This window comes from Malaya genurostris, chromosome 2 (genome assembly GCF_030247185.1).
Source record: "Malaya genurostris strain Urasoe2022 chromosome 2, Malgen_1.1, whole genome shotgun sequence".
In the NCBI taxonomy this organism is placed as follows: domain Eukaryota; kingdom Metazoa; phylum Arthropoda; class Insecta; order Diptera; family Culicidae; genus Malaya; species Malaya genurostris.
This window is the reverse complement of record NC_080571.1, coordinates 346012474-346030593: the sequence shown is the minus strand read 5'-3', so window position 1 is coordinate 346030593 and position 18120 is coordinate 346012474. Positions and strand designations below refer to the sequence as shown.

The following is an 18120-nucleotide window of genomic DNA, read 5'->3' as shown; positions in this document are numbered from 1 at the left end:
TAATTCCGGGAAACCGCTTAAAAAAAACGTGTAACTTCGGAAATCCGCGTGAAAAAGCCGCGTTGTATCAGAAATCCGTGTAAAAAAACCACGTAATTCCGGGAAAACCGTGTAAAAAACGCGTCAAAAATCCGCGTATAAAAAACGAGTAACTTCGGAAATCTGCTTGAAAAAAAAATCACGTAACTTCGGAAATCCGCGTAACATCGGAAATCTTCGCAAAAACAAACCGCGTTCGTCGGAAATCCGCATGAAAAAACGCGTAACTTCGAAAATTCGCATCGAAAATTTGCGTACAAAAACCGCGTGACTTCGAAAATCCTCATGAAGAACCGAGTTACTTCGGAAATCCGCGTGAAAAAAACCGCGTTATATCGGAAATCCGCTTAAAAAACGCGTAATTTCGAGAAAGCGTCTAAAAAACGCATCGAAAATCCGCGTACAAAAAACGAGTAACTTCGGAAATCCGCGTGACATCGTAAATTCGCGTAAAGAAAGCGTGTTACTTCGAAAATCCGCATTAAAAAATCGTGTAACTACGGAAATCCGCATGAAAAAACGCGTAACTTCGGAAATTCGCGTCGAAAATTCGCGTACTAAAACCGCGTATCTTCGAAAATCCCCATAAAGAACCGCGTAACTTCGAAATCCACGTGAAAAAACGCGTTATATCGGAAATCCGCGTAATTTCGGGAAACCGTCAAAAAAACGCATCGAAAATCCGCGTACAAAAAACGAGTAACTTCGGAAATCTGCTTGAAAAAAATCACGCAACTTTGGAAACCCGCGTAACAAAACGTGTAACTTCGGTAATCTTCGCAAAAACAAACCGCGTTACATAGGAAATCCGCATGAAAAAATGCGTAACTTCGGAAATCCGCGCGAAAAAGCCGCGTTATATCGGAAATCTGCGTAAAAAAACGCGTAATTTCGGAAAACCGTCTAAAAAACGCATCGAAAACCCGCGTACAAAAAACGAGTAACTTCGGAAATCTGCTTGAAAAAAATCATGTAACTTCGGAAATCCGCGTTAAAAAACCGCGTAACTTCGGAAATCCGCATAACATCGTAAATCCGCGTAAAGAAAGCGTGTTACTTCAGAAATCCGCATTAAAAAATCGTGTAACTACGGAAATCCGCTTTAAAAACCGCGTAACTTCGGAAATCCGCTTAAAAAAGTGTAACTTCTGAAATCCGCGTAAAAAACGCGTACCTTCGGAAATCCGCGTCAAAAATTCGCGTGTAAAAACCGCGTAACTTCAGGAATCCGCCTAAAGAAAACGTGTAACTTCGAAAATTCGCGTAAAAAACACGTCGAAATCCGTATAAAAAACGGGTAGCTTCGGAAATCTGCTTGAAAAAAGTCACATAACTTCAGAAATCCGAATAAAGAAAGACCTCAGTGTGTAATGGAAGATAATAGGCACTGCCAATATCCTAGTGGACCCCAGCCCCTTGTTATTGATTTGCGATCAATATCATTCAAAAAATTCAGCTATAAATCTCATTAGCTTTTATATGTTCTACTACATAATCAATCACCCTGTCATCTAAAGAGTTTACGATAAAGTTTAAGAAACGGGCAGAATATTCCGGCGTTTGAACTTGAAGCATTGTTTCCAAATAATCGGAGGCAATTCAAAGCCTCCAAAGATGAGATATGAAAAACTGTGAACTGTATTGAGAAACTATCGAAGACCGATTTATGAACTGTAACTGATGGTGAAAAAAATAATAAATCCATGTATAGCGAGACATAATAGAAAATACAGCGTTCAACCTGAAAAATTATCTTTTTTTCTAAAAAAATTGTTTGTTGGATCGGTTCTTCATTCAGTGATGGCAGATATCATAATTTTGATTTAAAAAAATAATCTCAGTCTTAAAACTACATAAAATGGTGCTGGATGACCGAGAACAGACGGAGCGCAGCCTGACAGACGCCACAAGAATTAGTACTTTGGGCAAGATTCTGCAGATTGGAAAGATATCCTGCTGTTGGGTGCAAAACATGCTTGTTCATGAGTCAAAAAACCAACGCAAACGTACTCCGGAAGCATGTTTGGCTATGCTGAAGAAGATACGGTTGGATTTCTGTTGTCGGTTAGTTACTGTTCATGAAACCTACATCCATTATTATACGGTAAATAATGATTTTCTGACAATGAACTAAAGTTGGCATGAGTGCTCTGAAGCGGTCTAGAAAGCGGCCTCAATGGTTCGGAAAAGTTATGACATCAGTTTTCTGGGACAGCCAGATTTTGGTGGACTACTTCGAAAAGTAAAGAAAAACACCGACAGCAAGCATTAGCTTGCATTATTGGAGCAATATAAGGTCTGAGTCGTTGCGAAATGGTTTTCTGAAACAATGTGCCACCAGAGTATCGCTATCATGACTAAAATAAATGCTTCGGGGTTCCAATTGCTTCCCAATCCATCTTATTCGCCCGCCTTGGCTCCCTCGAACTATTATCTGTTCCCAAACTCTAAGCCTTCTCTGAGGAATCGATGTGAGCTTCGTTTTGATGTATTCGAAAAGTTATTTTCGGATCCTGAAACCGAGAAACGATATAGTCAAAGTGAATTTCCATGGCCATGTACTAATATGGCCTTCAAATTGGAATAGTTTAATGACACATTAGGAAGATTGTTCCGTTTTTCACTAACCATTTTAGAGATCTTCATCTCATCTTTCGATTTTGGAAAGTCATGTGCTCTACAAATGGAAAACCTAAACATAATCTTGTATTTCTCGAACCAGAAGCCGTATTCGGAGGAAACTGAATAGAAATCTATCTTTGGAATCCATTCTATCATTTTTGAAAATCGGCCGGATCATTTCTGAGCAATCTACATTTGTTTAGTTTTGTAGTTTTTGACCGCTACGTCCGGAACCGAAAAACCGGTAAAGCCAAACAGAGTTTGTTCGGTAACCAACCACCCAAGATCTTGAAATTGAAACAGTTATGGGCCAAGTCAGGAAGAAGAATTTCAAATTCGCGAACATACATAATGTATGTTGATGAAGTTAATTATATGAATTGGATTATGCAATCTTTCCATATAAGTTCGTTGAAATCGGTTTATCAAAATCGGTGCGAGTTTTACTGAGTAGTTTTAAGGTATTTATTTCTTACACTCTTGAAATTGATGGTTCCAACACTCATCACTCAGTTATTCCAGAACCGGAATTCGAAACTGGACAAAATTCAATAGCTAACTTTGGGGCTATATGATATGGGCATTGAAATCGGAAATCGGAGATAACAGTCACTGGAAGCATGGGATGATGTTTTTTTCCAGAACGACAAGCGTTCATTTTAGAAATTTTAGAAGAATCATTATTCCGATTCTGAAAGAATATCAAACTTCGACCTAGACATACTGGCTTCCTGGGAGGCCTTGGTTTTTTCAAGCATTAACTGGACATGAACAGTCTTGGAATAGACTCTTGGTTTGAACAAGCCTCAAGAAAACTTAATTTCGGATGGCCTTGAAAAAGGCTAATTTAGTTTTAGTCTTGAAAAAGACTGTTCAGTTTGGAATAAAATTCGTAATAAAAATAACATTTGAATTGGCTGCTTGATTATTATTCTTCATGAATACTTTTGGTGTTTTAGGTAGCATTGAAAAAACAACTGTTAAAATCGAAGCAACTTTTGGTAGTCAGAAAACTTTCCTGGAATCTGCCATTTCTATATTGTTTAAATTGGTTGTTTTTGAACCACTTTCCAAACACTGTAAACAGTATATCGCAGAAATTCAACACGGATTCGTGTGTTCCGCAACGTTCCACTGCAACCAATCTTCTACCTTTGACGGCGTATACAATGGATGCCATGTTTAACGGTCTTCAAACGGGGACGCAACTAACACGGATCTCTCCTTAGCTATCACCAAATTGGACAGGCTGGGATTCTGTATTCTGTGGTGGATCCAATCCTATCTTTACAATCGACGGTTGGTGCGGTTAAAATCAAGCATATGTTTTTTTAATATTCTGGAATTTTTCAAGGCACTCATCACGGAGGGATGGAACAAAGTCTTATCCCCAATCTGACTCTTATCGTGTGACCTTCGCCGGCTCTGCTTTGCCCAACTACATCCTCTTGGACCGGGTTCGTCTGCCTGTTCGTCTTTTTGTACCTCGAGTAATGAATTGTACCAATTGCAAACAATTGGGGCATACAGCTTCTCATTGCTGCAATAAGCCCCGGTGTGCTAACTGTGGGGAGGCTCATGCGGATGGCTCTTGCGGTAAGGATGCTGAAAAGTGTCTCTACTGCAAGGAGGGTCCGCATGACCTAATGGCATGTCCTGCGTATAAGCTGCGAGGAGATCGGATGAAGCGTTCCCTGAAGGAACACTCCAAGCGTTCCTTTGCCGAGATGCTTAAGAGTGCCACCCCTCCTAAACAGACAACGAACCCATATGCCTGCTTGTCAACTGACGAGAGCGATTCTGACGACCCTTTGGAAGGTCCATCATCGGCGGTCCCTCATAGCTGTAGGAAAAGAATGAATAAATCCTCTCATAAGCTACCTAGTAAGGGCTCGAAGGTGTCTTCCGAAGGGCTTCGAAAAGTTACAGCTAACGGGAATCGGGACAAACCACCGAAGCAAAAGGCTCCTGGTCTCGGAAAACTCAGTTCCGAGATGGAATTCCCACCACTTCCCGGGACAACAAAATCCCCAAACGTCCCTGAAAATCTATCAGAGAACCAACTAGGTGCTGGACTTATCAAGTTCTCTGATGTTGTGGACTGGATTTTTACAACTTTTAATATTTCTGACCCTCTTAAAAGCATTTTAATTGCTTTCATGCCAACAGTAAAAACATATTTAAAGCAGTTGACTGCAAATTGGCCCCTTCTCTCAGCGATTGTATCCTTCGATGGCTAAATCATCCATCGAGGTCACGGATCTAATCACTGTTTTACAGTGGAATTGCAAAAGTATTATCCCAAAAATAGATTCCCTTAAATTTCTAGTAAATAATCTGAAATGTGACGCATTTGCATTGTGCGAAACTTGGCTAACTTCTGAAATATCCTTAAACTTCCACGATTTTAACATTATTCGCCTGGATCGAGATGATCCCTACGGAGGAGTACTTTTGGGGATCAAAAAGTGCTATTCTTTTTATCGAATTAACCTCCCCTCGATATCAGGTATTGAAACTGTCGCATGTCATGTTACAATCAAAGGCAAGGATCTTTGCATTGCTTCAATCTATATTCCCCCAAGAGCCTCGGTTGGGCATCGGTGGCTCAGTGATATCATTGAGTTCCTTCCCGCACCGACGTTGGTTTTAGGAGACTTTAACTCACACGGTACGGGATGGGGCTGTCTTCACGACGATAACAGATCAGCTATGATCCATGATATCTGCGACAACTTCAATATGACAATCTTGAATACGGGAGAAATGACACGGATTCCTGCACCACCAGCAAGACCAAGTGCGCTGGATTTATCACTTTGCTCGACATCGCTACGATTGGATTGCACGTGGGAGGTAATTCCTGATCCCCACGGTAGCGATCATCTACCGATCGTAATATCAATCACCAGCGGCTCAAAACCATCGAAGACAATCAATGTTTCCTATGACCTCACACGAAATATTGATTGGAATAGCTATGCGACCGCGATATCTGAGAAACTTGAAAGAACACAACAACTTCCTCCGGAGGAAGAGTACACGTTTTTGGCTGGCTTGATTCTCGACACCGCGACTCAAGCTCAGACGAAACGTGTACCCGGCGCAAAAACTAACATCCGTCCTCCCAACCCGTGGTGGGACAAAGAGTGCACAAATTTAAACGCGGAGAGAGCCTCCGCGTATAAAATATTCAGAAAAAATGGAACACCTGATAATTACCGGAATTACGCGGCGTTAGACGTTAAAATTAAGAACTTGATTAGAGCTAAGAAACGCGGTTACTGGCGTCGGTTCGTAGACGGCCTAACAAAAGAAACATCTATGAGCACTCTTTGGAACACAGCCCGACGAATGCGCAATCATAACACAACGAATGAAAGCGAGGAATATTCTAACCGCTGGATATTCGATTTCGCTAAAAAGGTATGTCCAGACTCTGTTCCGGAACAGAAGATCACCCGCGCCGCGACACCAAATACAAACGAAACACCGTTTTCGATGGTAGAGCTCTCACTTGCGCTCTTGTCATGTAACAATAAAGCCCCGGGATTAGACAGAATAAAATTCAATTTGTTGAAAAATCTGCCTGACCCCGCCAAAAGGCGCTTGCTGAGTTTATTCAATAAGTTCCTTGAGGACAACATTGTTCCACATGACTGGAGACAAGTGAAAGTGATATCCATTCAAAAACCAGGAAAACCAGCCTCCGATCACAATTCGTATCGGCCGATTGCTATGCTTTCCTGTATCCGGAAATTGTTCGAAAAAATGATTCTGTTTCGTCTAGACAATTGGGTCGAGACTAATGGCTTACTTTCAGATACACAATTTGGTTTCCGCAGGGGCAAAGGAACGAACGATTGTCTTGCGTTGCTCTCAACCGAAATTCAAATGGCATTTGCTCGTAAGGAACAAATGGCGTCAGTTTTCCTAGACATCAAGGGGGCTTTTGACTCAGTTTCTATAAATATCCTATCTAAGAAGTTGCATCAGCATGGTCTTTCACCAATTTTGAATAACTTTTTGTACAATCTATTGTCAGAGAAATACATGTATTTCGCGCATGGTGATTTGTCGACAATACGATTCAGTTACATGGGTCTTCCTCAGGGCTCATGCTTAAGCCCCCTTTTATACAATTTTTACGTAAACGACATCGATAAATGTATCAACACATCTTGCACGCTGAGACAACTTGCCGACGACAGCGTTGTGTCCATTATAGGACCCAAAGCTGGCGATCTGCAAGGGCCGTTACAAGATACTCTTGCCAACTTATCCACATGGGCTCTTCAAATGGGTATCGAGTTCTCTACGGAGAAAACTGAGCTGGTTGTATTTTCAAGGAAGCGAGAACCAGCACAACTACAGCTTCAACTAGGGGGTGAAAACATAGCTCAGGTCTTCACATTCAAATATCTCGGGGTCTGGTTCGACTCCAAAGGCACCTGGGGATGTCACATTAGGTATCTGAAACAAAAATGCCAGCAGAGAATCAATTTTCTTCGTACAATAACCGGAACTTGGTGGGGTGCCCACCCAGGAGACCTGATCAGATTGTACCAAACAACGATATTGTCCGTTATGGAATATGGATGCTTCTGCTTCCGATCCGCCGCGAACACCCATTTCATTAAGCTGGAAAGAATTCAGTATCGTTGTTTGCGTATTGCCTTGGGTTGCATGCAATCAACTCATACGATGAGTCTTGAAGTGTTGACGGGCGTCTTACCGTTGAAAAACCGGTTCTGGGATCTCTCATATCGTTTGCTCATTCGATGCGACATTTTGAATCCTCTGGTGATTGAAAACTTCGAAAGGTTAGTTGAGCTTAATTCTCAAACCCGTTTTATGTCCTTGTATTTTGATTACATGGCTCAGAATATTAATCCTTCTTCGTTTGCTCCCAACCGTGCTCATTTCTTGGATACTTCTGATTCTACTGTGTTTTTCGACACATCCATGAGAGAAGAGATTCGTGGAATTCCGGAACACGTACGCCCTCGAGTGGCCCCTAATATATTTTATAATAAATTTAGAACAGTCAACTGTGAAAAGGTGTTTTACACTGATGGATCAAACATCGACAGGTCCACAGGCTTCGGCATCTTCAATCAAAACATCACCGCTTCTTACAAACTCAGTGATCCGGCTTCAGTTTACGTCGCAGAATTAGCTGCTATTCAGTACACCCTCGAGATCATTGAAACATTGCCCAAAGACCATTACGTCATTGTCACGGACAGTCTAAGTTCAATAGAAGCTCTCCGGGCAATGAAGCCAGGAAAGTATCCCCCATATTTCCTGGGGAAAATACGGGAACACTTGCGAACTTTATCTGAACGGTCTTATTCAATATCGTTAGTCTGGGTCCCTTCGCATTGTTCCATTCCGGGCAATGAAAAGGCAGACTCATTGGCTAAGGTGGGCGCATTACAAGGTGACATTTATGAAAGACCAATCTGCTTCAATGAATTTTTCAGTATTTCTCGTCAGAAAACTCTCGAAAGTTGGCAAACTTCATGGACGAATGACGAACTGGGACGATGGCTACACTCCATTATCCCTAAGGTATCGACGAAACCTTGGTTCAAGGGGATGAACGTGAGTCGTGATTTCATTCGCGTTATGTCACGACTCATGTCAAATCACTATACATTCAACGCACATCTCCGGCGTATCGGGATCGTGGAGAACGGGCTCTGCACCTGTGGCGACGGTTATCAGGACATCGAGCATGTCGTGTGGTCGTGCGTAGTGTATCGCGACGCCAGATCGGAGCTATTGGAATCCCTCAGGGCCCGAGGTAGACCGACTGAGGTTCCGGTTCGGGATGTGTTGGCGAGTCGGGATAGTTCATATATGCTTCTGATATACCAGTTCCTCAAACACATTAATATACAAGTGTAATCTGTTACATCTTGCTTAGAAAGTTCCTCCTATTTATCGACGTTATTTCAACTGTGGCTAAGAATTATTTTCACCTGCAGGCTCGACACTAACTTCCGCCGATTATCCCGATTCCTCATCTGTCCACCATCTTCATCGGAACTAACAAGATCTTTTTGCTGTCACTAACCTTTTCGCTTCCCCCCTCCCCGTCTCTTCTCCATCTCGATGTCAACTAATTAGATCTCTGTCGTTCTTAGTCATTTCGTTCCCATATCCCCATTTTACTTCGTTTTCCGCAATATTTACTTCTCTATATTTTTTCGTTATATTTACATCACCATCATCGCCCACGGAAGGTCGCTCTAGTCATGCGGGCCACCCGCCGGGTATTCGTAGCCTGGGGGTGTTTCCCGCGGACCCACACAGACCGAGGGATGCGGCCAACGTCATCTGGAAGACTCATGATATATTCCACCCACCGGCCGGTGCCGATCGCCAGCTGAAGGTTGGATCTGCCAAAGTCGACCACTGCGACCCCAATACAACATTATCCAATCATACTATCCTAGTTTTAAGTTAGTCGTTAATAAAATTAGAAAAAGTCCTTGGCACCTTAGAGCTAAAGCAGTGTGCCTTAAAAATAATTATATTATTGAATAAAAAAAAAAAAAGGCACTCATCACGATCCACTAATTTTCCTGCTGTATTTTAACGATGTAAAAATTTTGTTTGAAAGATGATTTCTTTCAGAATCAACATACAATTTTGCCGTGGTGATCCAAATTTACCGCGTATGGTTTTTGAGTATATTTTCATAAAATGGTCCGTTATTACATTCACGCGTAAAAAACCTTTTCGGTTTTATTAGTGTTTGTGTTTTAAGGGTTTATTTAGACTTAACTAACTCAGAACAATCATGTTTACTTGACCGATTCGCAAGATTGCAAAAGATGCGTCAGACCCAAATTCAGTGTTTGCTTTGATAAATTAACCGTGATGCAACTGTGTGTGTGTGGTCCAATCCAACCTTTTGCGCGCGAGAAAAATCGATTCTTTAATTACCACCTAGTAACCTATGGAAAAGGCATCGCTGCTAGCTGCTGAAAGCCGAAGAAATATCATTGTAATTATACCGGCTATGGCATTGCCTACTTGCAAACCACCGTCGTCGGCGTCGGCATGGCAGCAGCGGTTGAAGAAGGAATGCCGGCCGAATAAACAACAAAACCTTGGCTTGCTGCGATTGCACGATTGCACACTGTCGAAATAAATACCTCCGATTTCGCCCGGCAATGGTTGGTAATTGAGGTAATGGAAATAACTAATACCAACATTTGTCTGCGGTCAGAAGTGTTTGATTCCTGCTGAAGCATTTCCAAGCAGTTCCTGGTATGAGGTTACACATCGGAACCGATCCGCGAAGCCCAGAAGCCGTAACGATTAACCGCCACGGATGGAACTCGAAATTATGCAAACTCTGTGATTTATTGGTTAGGATACGTGTCAGTGGAAGCTTGTACTATCGTAATCGAATACTGTTCTGTACTTGAACTCGTTTGAGTTTCTTTTAGATAGTACTCTAAGTAGCATAGGTTAATGAGCTAAGTCATTAGTATGAGCAACCAAACGAAGGCAAATATTTGATACGTCTCCGAGATAATGAGAGTAGAATGAACACAATTAGTGTGATTGTGGTTTGGAGTAAAGATAAAATTACACAATTTATTTCTGTTAGTTATCTCACACGGAGTGACAGTATAGCACATGTTGAAAGCCCTGCGGTTGTCTGCAGCGGCACGTCTCGTTCGAAATAATTCACTTTTGGTTCTTTGTCGGTCGATGCGTGTGGCCTACTTGGATGTCCATAATGACAGAAAATATTAACAAGCAAGCCAAGGTAAAGAACGATGGGTGATTTTCCTTCAGGCCTGCATACGTGTCATCATATTCCACTTCACGATACTCCATAAAATCGACCGCGGTTGTAATTTGCTCTCCTGCTGAACCAATTTTTATTTTTAGCCCGGTCCATGCGCAAAACGAGATTTCTTTCTGCTCAATCAATGAAACCCCCGTTCGGAAGTGTGGTGGACCTTGGAACATTGACGTACTTTCCAGTACAGTATTTGAACTTTTCAAGGTCTAATTTTTGATCGGAAGACTATGTTTACTACATGCACAATAACGATTTCACTTATAGCTGCAAGGCGTCTGCTTAACCGCAATGGTCTGGTCAAACGATTGCTAACCATGAAATGTCTTCCGCACTAAAGTTTTCCGGGGCTAACCGCCGTAACAGGAAATTCAATGCGTTCTGCGTCAACCGTCTCGAATATCACCGGCAGTCGCACCCCCTAAAACCAATCTTATGCAATAGACAAAACAAATGATGAGTGACCGATTTTGGCACACCGGTTCGTTTTGTCAGTCGTAAATTGGAGGTATTTCCGCCTCAAGTCACATATCCGTTCGGTTTATTTCTGTTTTTTTTCGGCTATTCCCAACGTGTTGATGGAAAGCTTCCTGATTGAAATCCGTTGAAATCAAAATCACCTGTTTCTTGTGATTCATCATCATAAGCGAACTTTGCAGGCAATCCACGTACAGGTACAGGTACGATAACCACAATAGCCATAGAATTCCGCCTAATAGTACAGCGGGGCGTAACGCTAACAGGTTAAGCATATCAAATGAATCAACAACGCAACACGGCAAAGCTGGTCATGATAATTTAAATTTTTGATCGCTGAACGTTCTTCACAGAACAATGTCCGACAGAGCATAGTGTGCCGTGGAGTCAACGTTCATTGAATCGCCATTCGACTTGTTCCCGACTGTTAGGTTAATAAACTGAATAGAAATACGGCTGGGTGACATTCCGTCCCGTGATTTTATTGTAATTCGTCTGTCGTCAAGAAAAAGAAAATCGACAAATTATTTTTGAATGAGACATTAAGCAAAACGAAAGCTATTGATGATAGAGAAAGATTTAGATCTCTATGAAGAATGGAGAATTTTTACTGTGAAAGGCCTAGGGAAATACGATATATTTATCTTTTCATAATTTGAAACATTGAAGATTCGCAGTTGCAGAATTGTGTGACGCTCAAGGGTTGGGACTTTCATCCCAACTCTAAAATAAATATAAGTAAAGATTGATCTCGGAAAACTACAGTAAAAAATGTTCACCTAAAATTGATTTTAGGTTGCATATTTTTACGCTCTCAAGGAATAACTTAACTCATATTAGCTATGTTCTTTTTGCAAAATTTGATTATTATTGATTATTATTGTTAAATTTGTCGCCTCGCAGATCACCTACCACACTAAGTACTGGGGGGGGACAAAAAGTTGCCTCTTATTCTTTTTATCACATGCGGGACACGGATTTTCAACCAGTTTCCACCCAAAATACAAATTCGACGCCATCAACGAAAACAGTATCCAGTATTGTTCCACGGATTTTTCGCATTCGAAAGAAATGCCATCATCATTGTGAAACATCAAAGAGATTTGATCAAACAGTTCTTCAAAGAACCTGTTTATTTTCCTCCAAAGTACGAACTGCAATATTTTCTTCCATTGAAATAAGCAACATCAATATTAATTATTCGGTTATTTCTATTAATATCTTCAGCAAAAATGCTTCAAATGTTTTTTTCTTCAAAATGAGATAGAAAAAATTTTTTTTGTGAAAAATAAATTATTTTTATTCGAAATTGTTGCTACCCCCTTAACAAAAATTAAGGTGCCACTTTCAAAAGAAGCGTAATATAATCTTGTAAAACTTCTTCGAAGACACGTTAGCTCTTAAAAATCAGTGAAAGTCAGTACAGACTTTTGAACGTCTTTTTCCAGTTTTGGACCACTACGATGGAGAGGTCAATCCGGCTCACGACTGATTTTCAAAAAGGGCGTATGTATTTTTGCATTCCACAAAAATGGCCTTTTTCAAATCGTTGTAACTTGGAAACCTGACATTGTACAAAAATGTCGTCCAGGAGAAGTTGTAGGGAATCAATAGGGCACTCTAAAAAAATATACACTGAAAAAAAATTTGATTTTTTTCTCAATAATTACAAAATGATCCGAAAAAGTTAAATAAACAAAATCAAGGTTTTTATTTTTTTTGGAGAAATTTTATTTTAAAGCTCTTATTAAAACCTACAGATTGATAGCTATTCCATCCGTGCCTTTTAAAAAATGAAGAAGTTACAGCTAAAACAGTTTACGGGTGCAAGCAAATGATCAAGTTCTTCAATAGCACTCTAAAAAAATTCTCTCTTTTTTATCAATATTTTTTTTTCGGATGTCGTGACGAGCACTAAATTCTCGAAGTGAATACTAAAACTGAATACAGAACTCGGATACTGATGAATTCTGAACTTAATTCCAGGTTTAGAATTTAGTTTCACACTTCAGTTTCAGAGATTAGTTCCAGATAAACTATGACTCTGGAACGGAATCCTAACTCATAATTCTGTAATTATTTTCCTGACTAGATTTTGGAAATGATTTCAGTTCCCTAAATAATGATTGGGATTCAAATACAGAATTCTGATTTAGGATTTTAATCTCAGAACTCGTGAGCAAAATTCAGGATATGAATTTTCAACCTAGATTCTGGAACTAAACGTTGGATTTGAACTCCGTACCTGAATTTTAGAAATGACTTCTTAACCACAAATTAATTCCTGAATTTAGTTCCTGAATTAATTTTCAGAATACAGAACCTGCATGCTGGAACTAATTTCGGAACATGGATTCTTAAATCCAGTTCCAGAATTCGAAAATTATATTGAATTATTGCAAACAAAAATATCGATTCCTTTTGACCCATTAAAGTGTTTCCCAAAGATTATGCGAAATTTACCTCTACTATCTAAATCTATAAAAAAAATCATAACACGGAACATATTTAATTGTATGGTAGAAGATATTTGCCGTCAAAAAAAAAATCATTCTCTAGTATAGATGCGCCGTTACAATTCTGGAAGCGAAGCAATTAAAGTTGCAAAATTCTCACAATTTACAAATACGAATGATTGTCGACACACATTATCAGATCCGAATGGATTCCGAATCGGCGAGAAATTTTTATTCGGAATTTCATGTGGAAATCATAATGGATTCCGAATCCATTCCAACTCCAGTGCAACAACCGATTTTGAATGAATTTCGCCTACAACCGGTTGATTCGGAAATCTGTCGGAATTGAGTGAGAAGATTCGGACTGAATTGTCAATTCGACTTCTTCTTCTTTTCCAATTTTGCACGTTTTCGTGCTGATTTTCAGTTTATTTTTAGTTTTTCGGATATACACAACTATTAAATAATCAGTTCTTCTTAGAATTCCAGCGTAAACTGTTGAAATTCGCTGAAAATGAACGAAACGGCTTACCTTAGTCAGCATCATCCATTCTTCTAACTGGAGTGTAGTGAAATGACTTAAGTCGTCTAACTTTAACACTAACACATTCGTAAAATGAGCGAAGATTCAATGACATTTATAATGTCACTGTCAATTGGGTTGACCGAGCAGCCAACTCAGGCAAAAACTCTAGCACTGAAAAATCATTCAGTCGAGTAAGAATTCATAGGCTCATTCCGCCATTTCGATAATGTGGGGAGGTATGAAAGAAGAATGACAGTTTTATTCGTATTCACCTAGGACAGGACCAGACAGCTGGCTTCTTTTTCCAGAAAAATATTTCTCTTCTTATTCCGGTTGCTCCCTGCTGTAAATAATAAATGCCTCGAGATCATTGTTGCCAGTAGAGATAATTATTCATTCTGAAAACTTTCTCCCCTTTATTAACTAAAGTATTCAACATATTCTATTTGAGAAAAATACTAACATACAGAAGTATCCAAAGATTCGGTGCTATTCTCAACCAACATGATCAATATTCTCGTCCATATCACACTCCGTGATTTCAGGCTTTCTCTTTGTATCATCCAGTGATTGTTAAATGTACTCGTATACTTTCCGCATTGACAGGACTTGAAAACAAATTGAACTTAAATCCTATTGAAATTATTAATTTTGAAAAGATGATACGAAAAATAAAATATCCAATATCAAGCTACATTGTTACCGACGATACTGACAACACTTTTTCTACCACCCTGCAGTAATATTGATTTCAACAACTTGTACTTGCTTATGTCAATTTCAACCAATCACGAGCTGGTCCGAAACTGGTCCTAGAAGTGGATTAACAATTGTCACGTCCTGTCCTAGGTATTCACGTCCTCCAGTTATGTATGTGACATGCAGTGTTGTCAGATTTCCATCTGGCAATTGCCAGATTTTTCTCACTTCTCTAGACACTAACCAGATCTTTTGCCAGATTTCATAAATTTTAACATATTTTTTTATAAATTTTCCCAGATCTTGTCAGATCTCACCAGATCTTTGCGGTTTTGGCCTCTATACGATAAGTGGATAGACTTTTGTTTTCGCTCACCGATAATGAAACTCGGTAAAAATTTCCTTGTACATAGTTAGACACAGACAAATCCAGATAAATTTTTAGGAAAGAGAAAATAACATAGCAACTCTGGTGACATTACCACTGAATATAGTTTTAATTTGAGAAACTGTTATTGGAATTTTCGTTCGAATAGTTTCCACGAATCAGGACATTTTTTGCTTTAAAATGATACTTTAAATACACCGTCTGTGTAACGTAATTGTGGCTAAGTAGCTGCTTATATGTAGTTCTAAAACTAAAATTACTGTTGATTTAGGAATTCAACGATAGATTGTAACTTCCGATATAAATTGATCAGCAAAATTTTCTCAGAGTATTAAACAGTTTTTACTCCACCTGCAAAATGATTCGCTGGAAATGCATTTCTAATTCTATTTTCACCCTACTTTCAAGGAAAAAGTTTGACAGTTTACAGACTAGACCAAAAAGGAGGATAAGGTCTTGAAATTTCTTTTGCATTTTCTGTGCTATCGTGATCGGATCGTGATCCCTGACTTACTTCATCGAACAGAAAGTTCAATCCATCGCGGATGATGGTGATCACGACTTTTCCCTATTTACATATCTTTTCACACCTAGCAGATCCGCGCATGGAAATCTGTGAATTGATTGGTTTTGCCAAAACATAGACACGCTCGACAGCTACTAATTATACCGTAGTTTTCGCACTTTCATCACGCGGCCAATCGCGGAGTCACGTAATTCGAACAGTGCAAGAGGTGAACATTTCCAAATTCACTTTCGACCGCTTCCATACGTAATTATGATTTTTCTTTTCTTCTGTTTTTCAAACTGCCTCGGAACTCGGAGCAAAACTATGTGTATCGGTTTGCGATTGACCATTGGTCAGTTGGCCCGGATTGACGGTTGTAATCCTGCCACACTGACCGTGACTTTGCGTATGTTCGATTCACTTACCGGAGTGTTGTGTGAGAGAGCTTAGCGAATTGGTTTCAAGTGCATTGTGCAGCTCGTGTTGCATGAAAATGCACAATTAAAGTTCCACACATTCGCCTCATTTCGGAATAGCGGTATTGAGAAAAAAGCAAATCGATCCAAAACGGCCAAGAAAATGCACGACGAAAGAATACTACCTTGGCATGTTTTTAATTTAATTGCAAAATGTGAATTTCAATATTGGAATAACTAGAACAACTTTTTTTCGTTTGGATTCTATGACCCTACTTTGTTGGTTTCTATGACTACGACAAAACTTATTGCAAGAAAAGAACAACAAACAAACACTCTGCAAAATGACTAATTCTTTTCCACATGTACGCATATCTGATTTTGACTGAATGAATTACATCATTTATGACGAGAGTTTCATTTCCCGATTATCCTTCATCATTTTCAGATTCGACGTCGGCAAGGATGGCTTCCTGGATTTGGCTGAACTGAAGTTTATGATGGAGAAACTCGGTGCCCCACAGACGCATCTCGGTCTGAAAGGAATGATCGCCGAAGTGGACGAAGACAAAGACGGCAAAATTTCATTCCGAGAGTTTCTATTGATTTACCGGTAAGCGCTAATCGTTTTATAGATTTAGTAAATTATCGTCGCCCGTACGAGTTTTGCGAATCGTGTGTGTGTGTGTTAGTGTGAGTCATCATTCCGTCATCGTACAGCATCACGATTTGTTTGTTGCAATTTTCACAGGAAAGCGAGGGCCGGCGAATTGATTTCAGACTCCGGGCTTGGGCAGCTGGCGCGACTGACTGAAATCAATGTGGACGAGGTTGGAGTGAACGGAGCCAAAAACTTTTTCGAAGCCAAAATCGAACAACAACTGATGACGAATAAATTTCACGACGAAATCAGGTGAGTCAACTATGGTACAAATGTTCTGTCATCTGATTTGTTACGTTCAAAATTAATATTATTCATTGGTTTGTGATTCATTATTATACGGAAAATCACTCTCCGCAAATATTAAAAGAACTTCAACTTTTGGTAGATGTAACTTTTCATTTCGGAATGGTTTGTATCAATGATTTGAGGAATTCGGGTTAAATGTATTGTATAATAAAGTATGTGCACGTTATTTCGGACACTTTTCTTTCAGTGTAAATTTTGAATTATTACCCTCTTAGAAAAAAACGTTCAACGGTGGTCCTTCATTGGTCCAATACGTTGGATCATTGGTCCAATGAAAGTCCAATCAATCGTTCAATGGGAGGCCAACACGGGACCTTCGTTTGCCGATTTTGGAACAGACCGTTGAACCGAATGCCATTTTTTTCGTTCAACAAACCCGGTAGACAGAGGTCCATTGTTGAGCCAATTTTAACATGAGAAGTTGGGGCCCCGTTGGACCAGTTTTTACTGCAGAATTTCTGAAGTTTTTTTTCCATTTATTTGTTTAAACTAACACTACAAACCTGCACAATACTTCTACTTCACGTAGAATAACAACAAATTTTCTTTCTATGTAACACTTAATTTTCACACTTTTTTGCAAGAGAAAAAACAACAACAAACCGTTCCAGCAAATTGAACGAATATTTCGTGCAATATGTCGTTCAACAAGCGCTCAAAGACCAACAAAATAGAACGTCCTGCTGAGAGGGTAACTAATGCCCCGTTTACACTTCTGCTGGCTGCCAGCATGCTGGTGCCATTGTACTGCCCTCTTAGGAAAAACGTTCAACTCGAAAAGTATCCTGTTTTGTGTTTGCTAATCATTCGACTGTTTGCTTGACGGATGTTTGAAAAAGTAACAAATCGAAAATTATGTGGATAACATGGTGGTAGCCATTTTTGAGAAAAATTCCATTTTTTCTGTGCGAAATGTGACCTGCAAACTTGAGAAGTCAAAATCTTACGTACAAAAAATGAAGTAAAGGCAAAGTGACTTCGATTACACTGGCACCGTGTTTCCGGTTCCGAAAGAACCGGATATAAAGCTTACAAATCCCAAAATAAAATTTTCCGTTCCTCAGAAATGGTCAAACCGATTTTCACAAATTGTATCTCAAATGAAAGTTCTTATGATCCCACAGGTCGTTATTAAATTTTATTCAGATCCGATTTCCGGTTCCGGAATTACAAGGAGAATTATTTATA

At 39.7% G+C, this 18120-nt stretch overlaps 1 protein-coding gene across 1 annotated transcript in view; it reads left to right on the top strand.

The window, feature by feature from the left end:
* The window catches only part of LOC131431975 (EF-hand domain-containing protein D2 homolog), a 44147-nt gene that overhangs the window by 19362 nt on the left and 6665 nt on the right, over positions 1-18120 (top strand). The window contains exons 2-3 of the mRNA XM_058597972.1: positions 16411-16575; positions 16714-16875. Of these exons, the coding sequence (XP_058453955.1) occupies positions 16411-16575; positions 16714-16875 (327 nt within the window). The remainder of the gene's footprint in view (positions 1-16410; positions 16576-16713; positions 16876-18120) is intronic.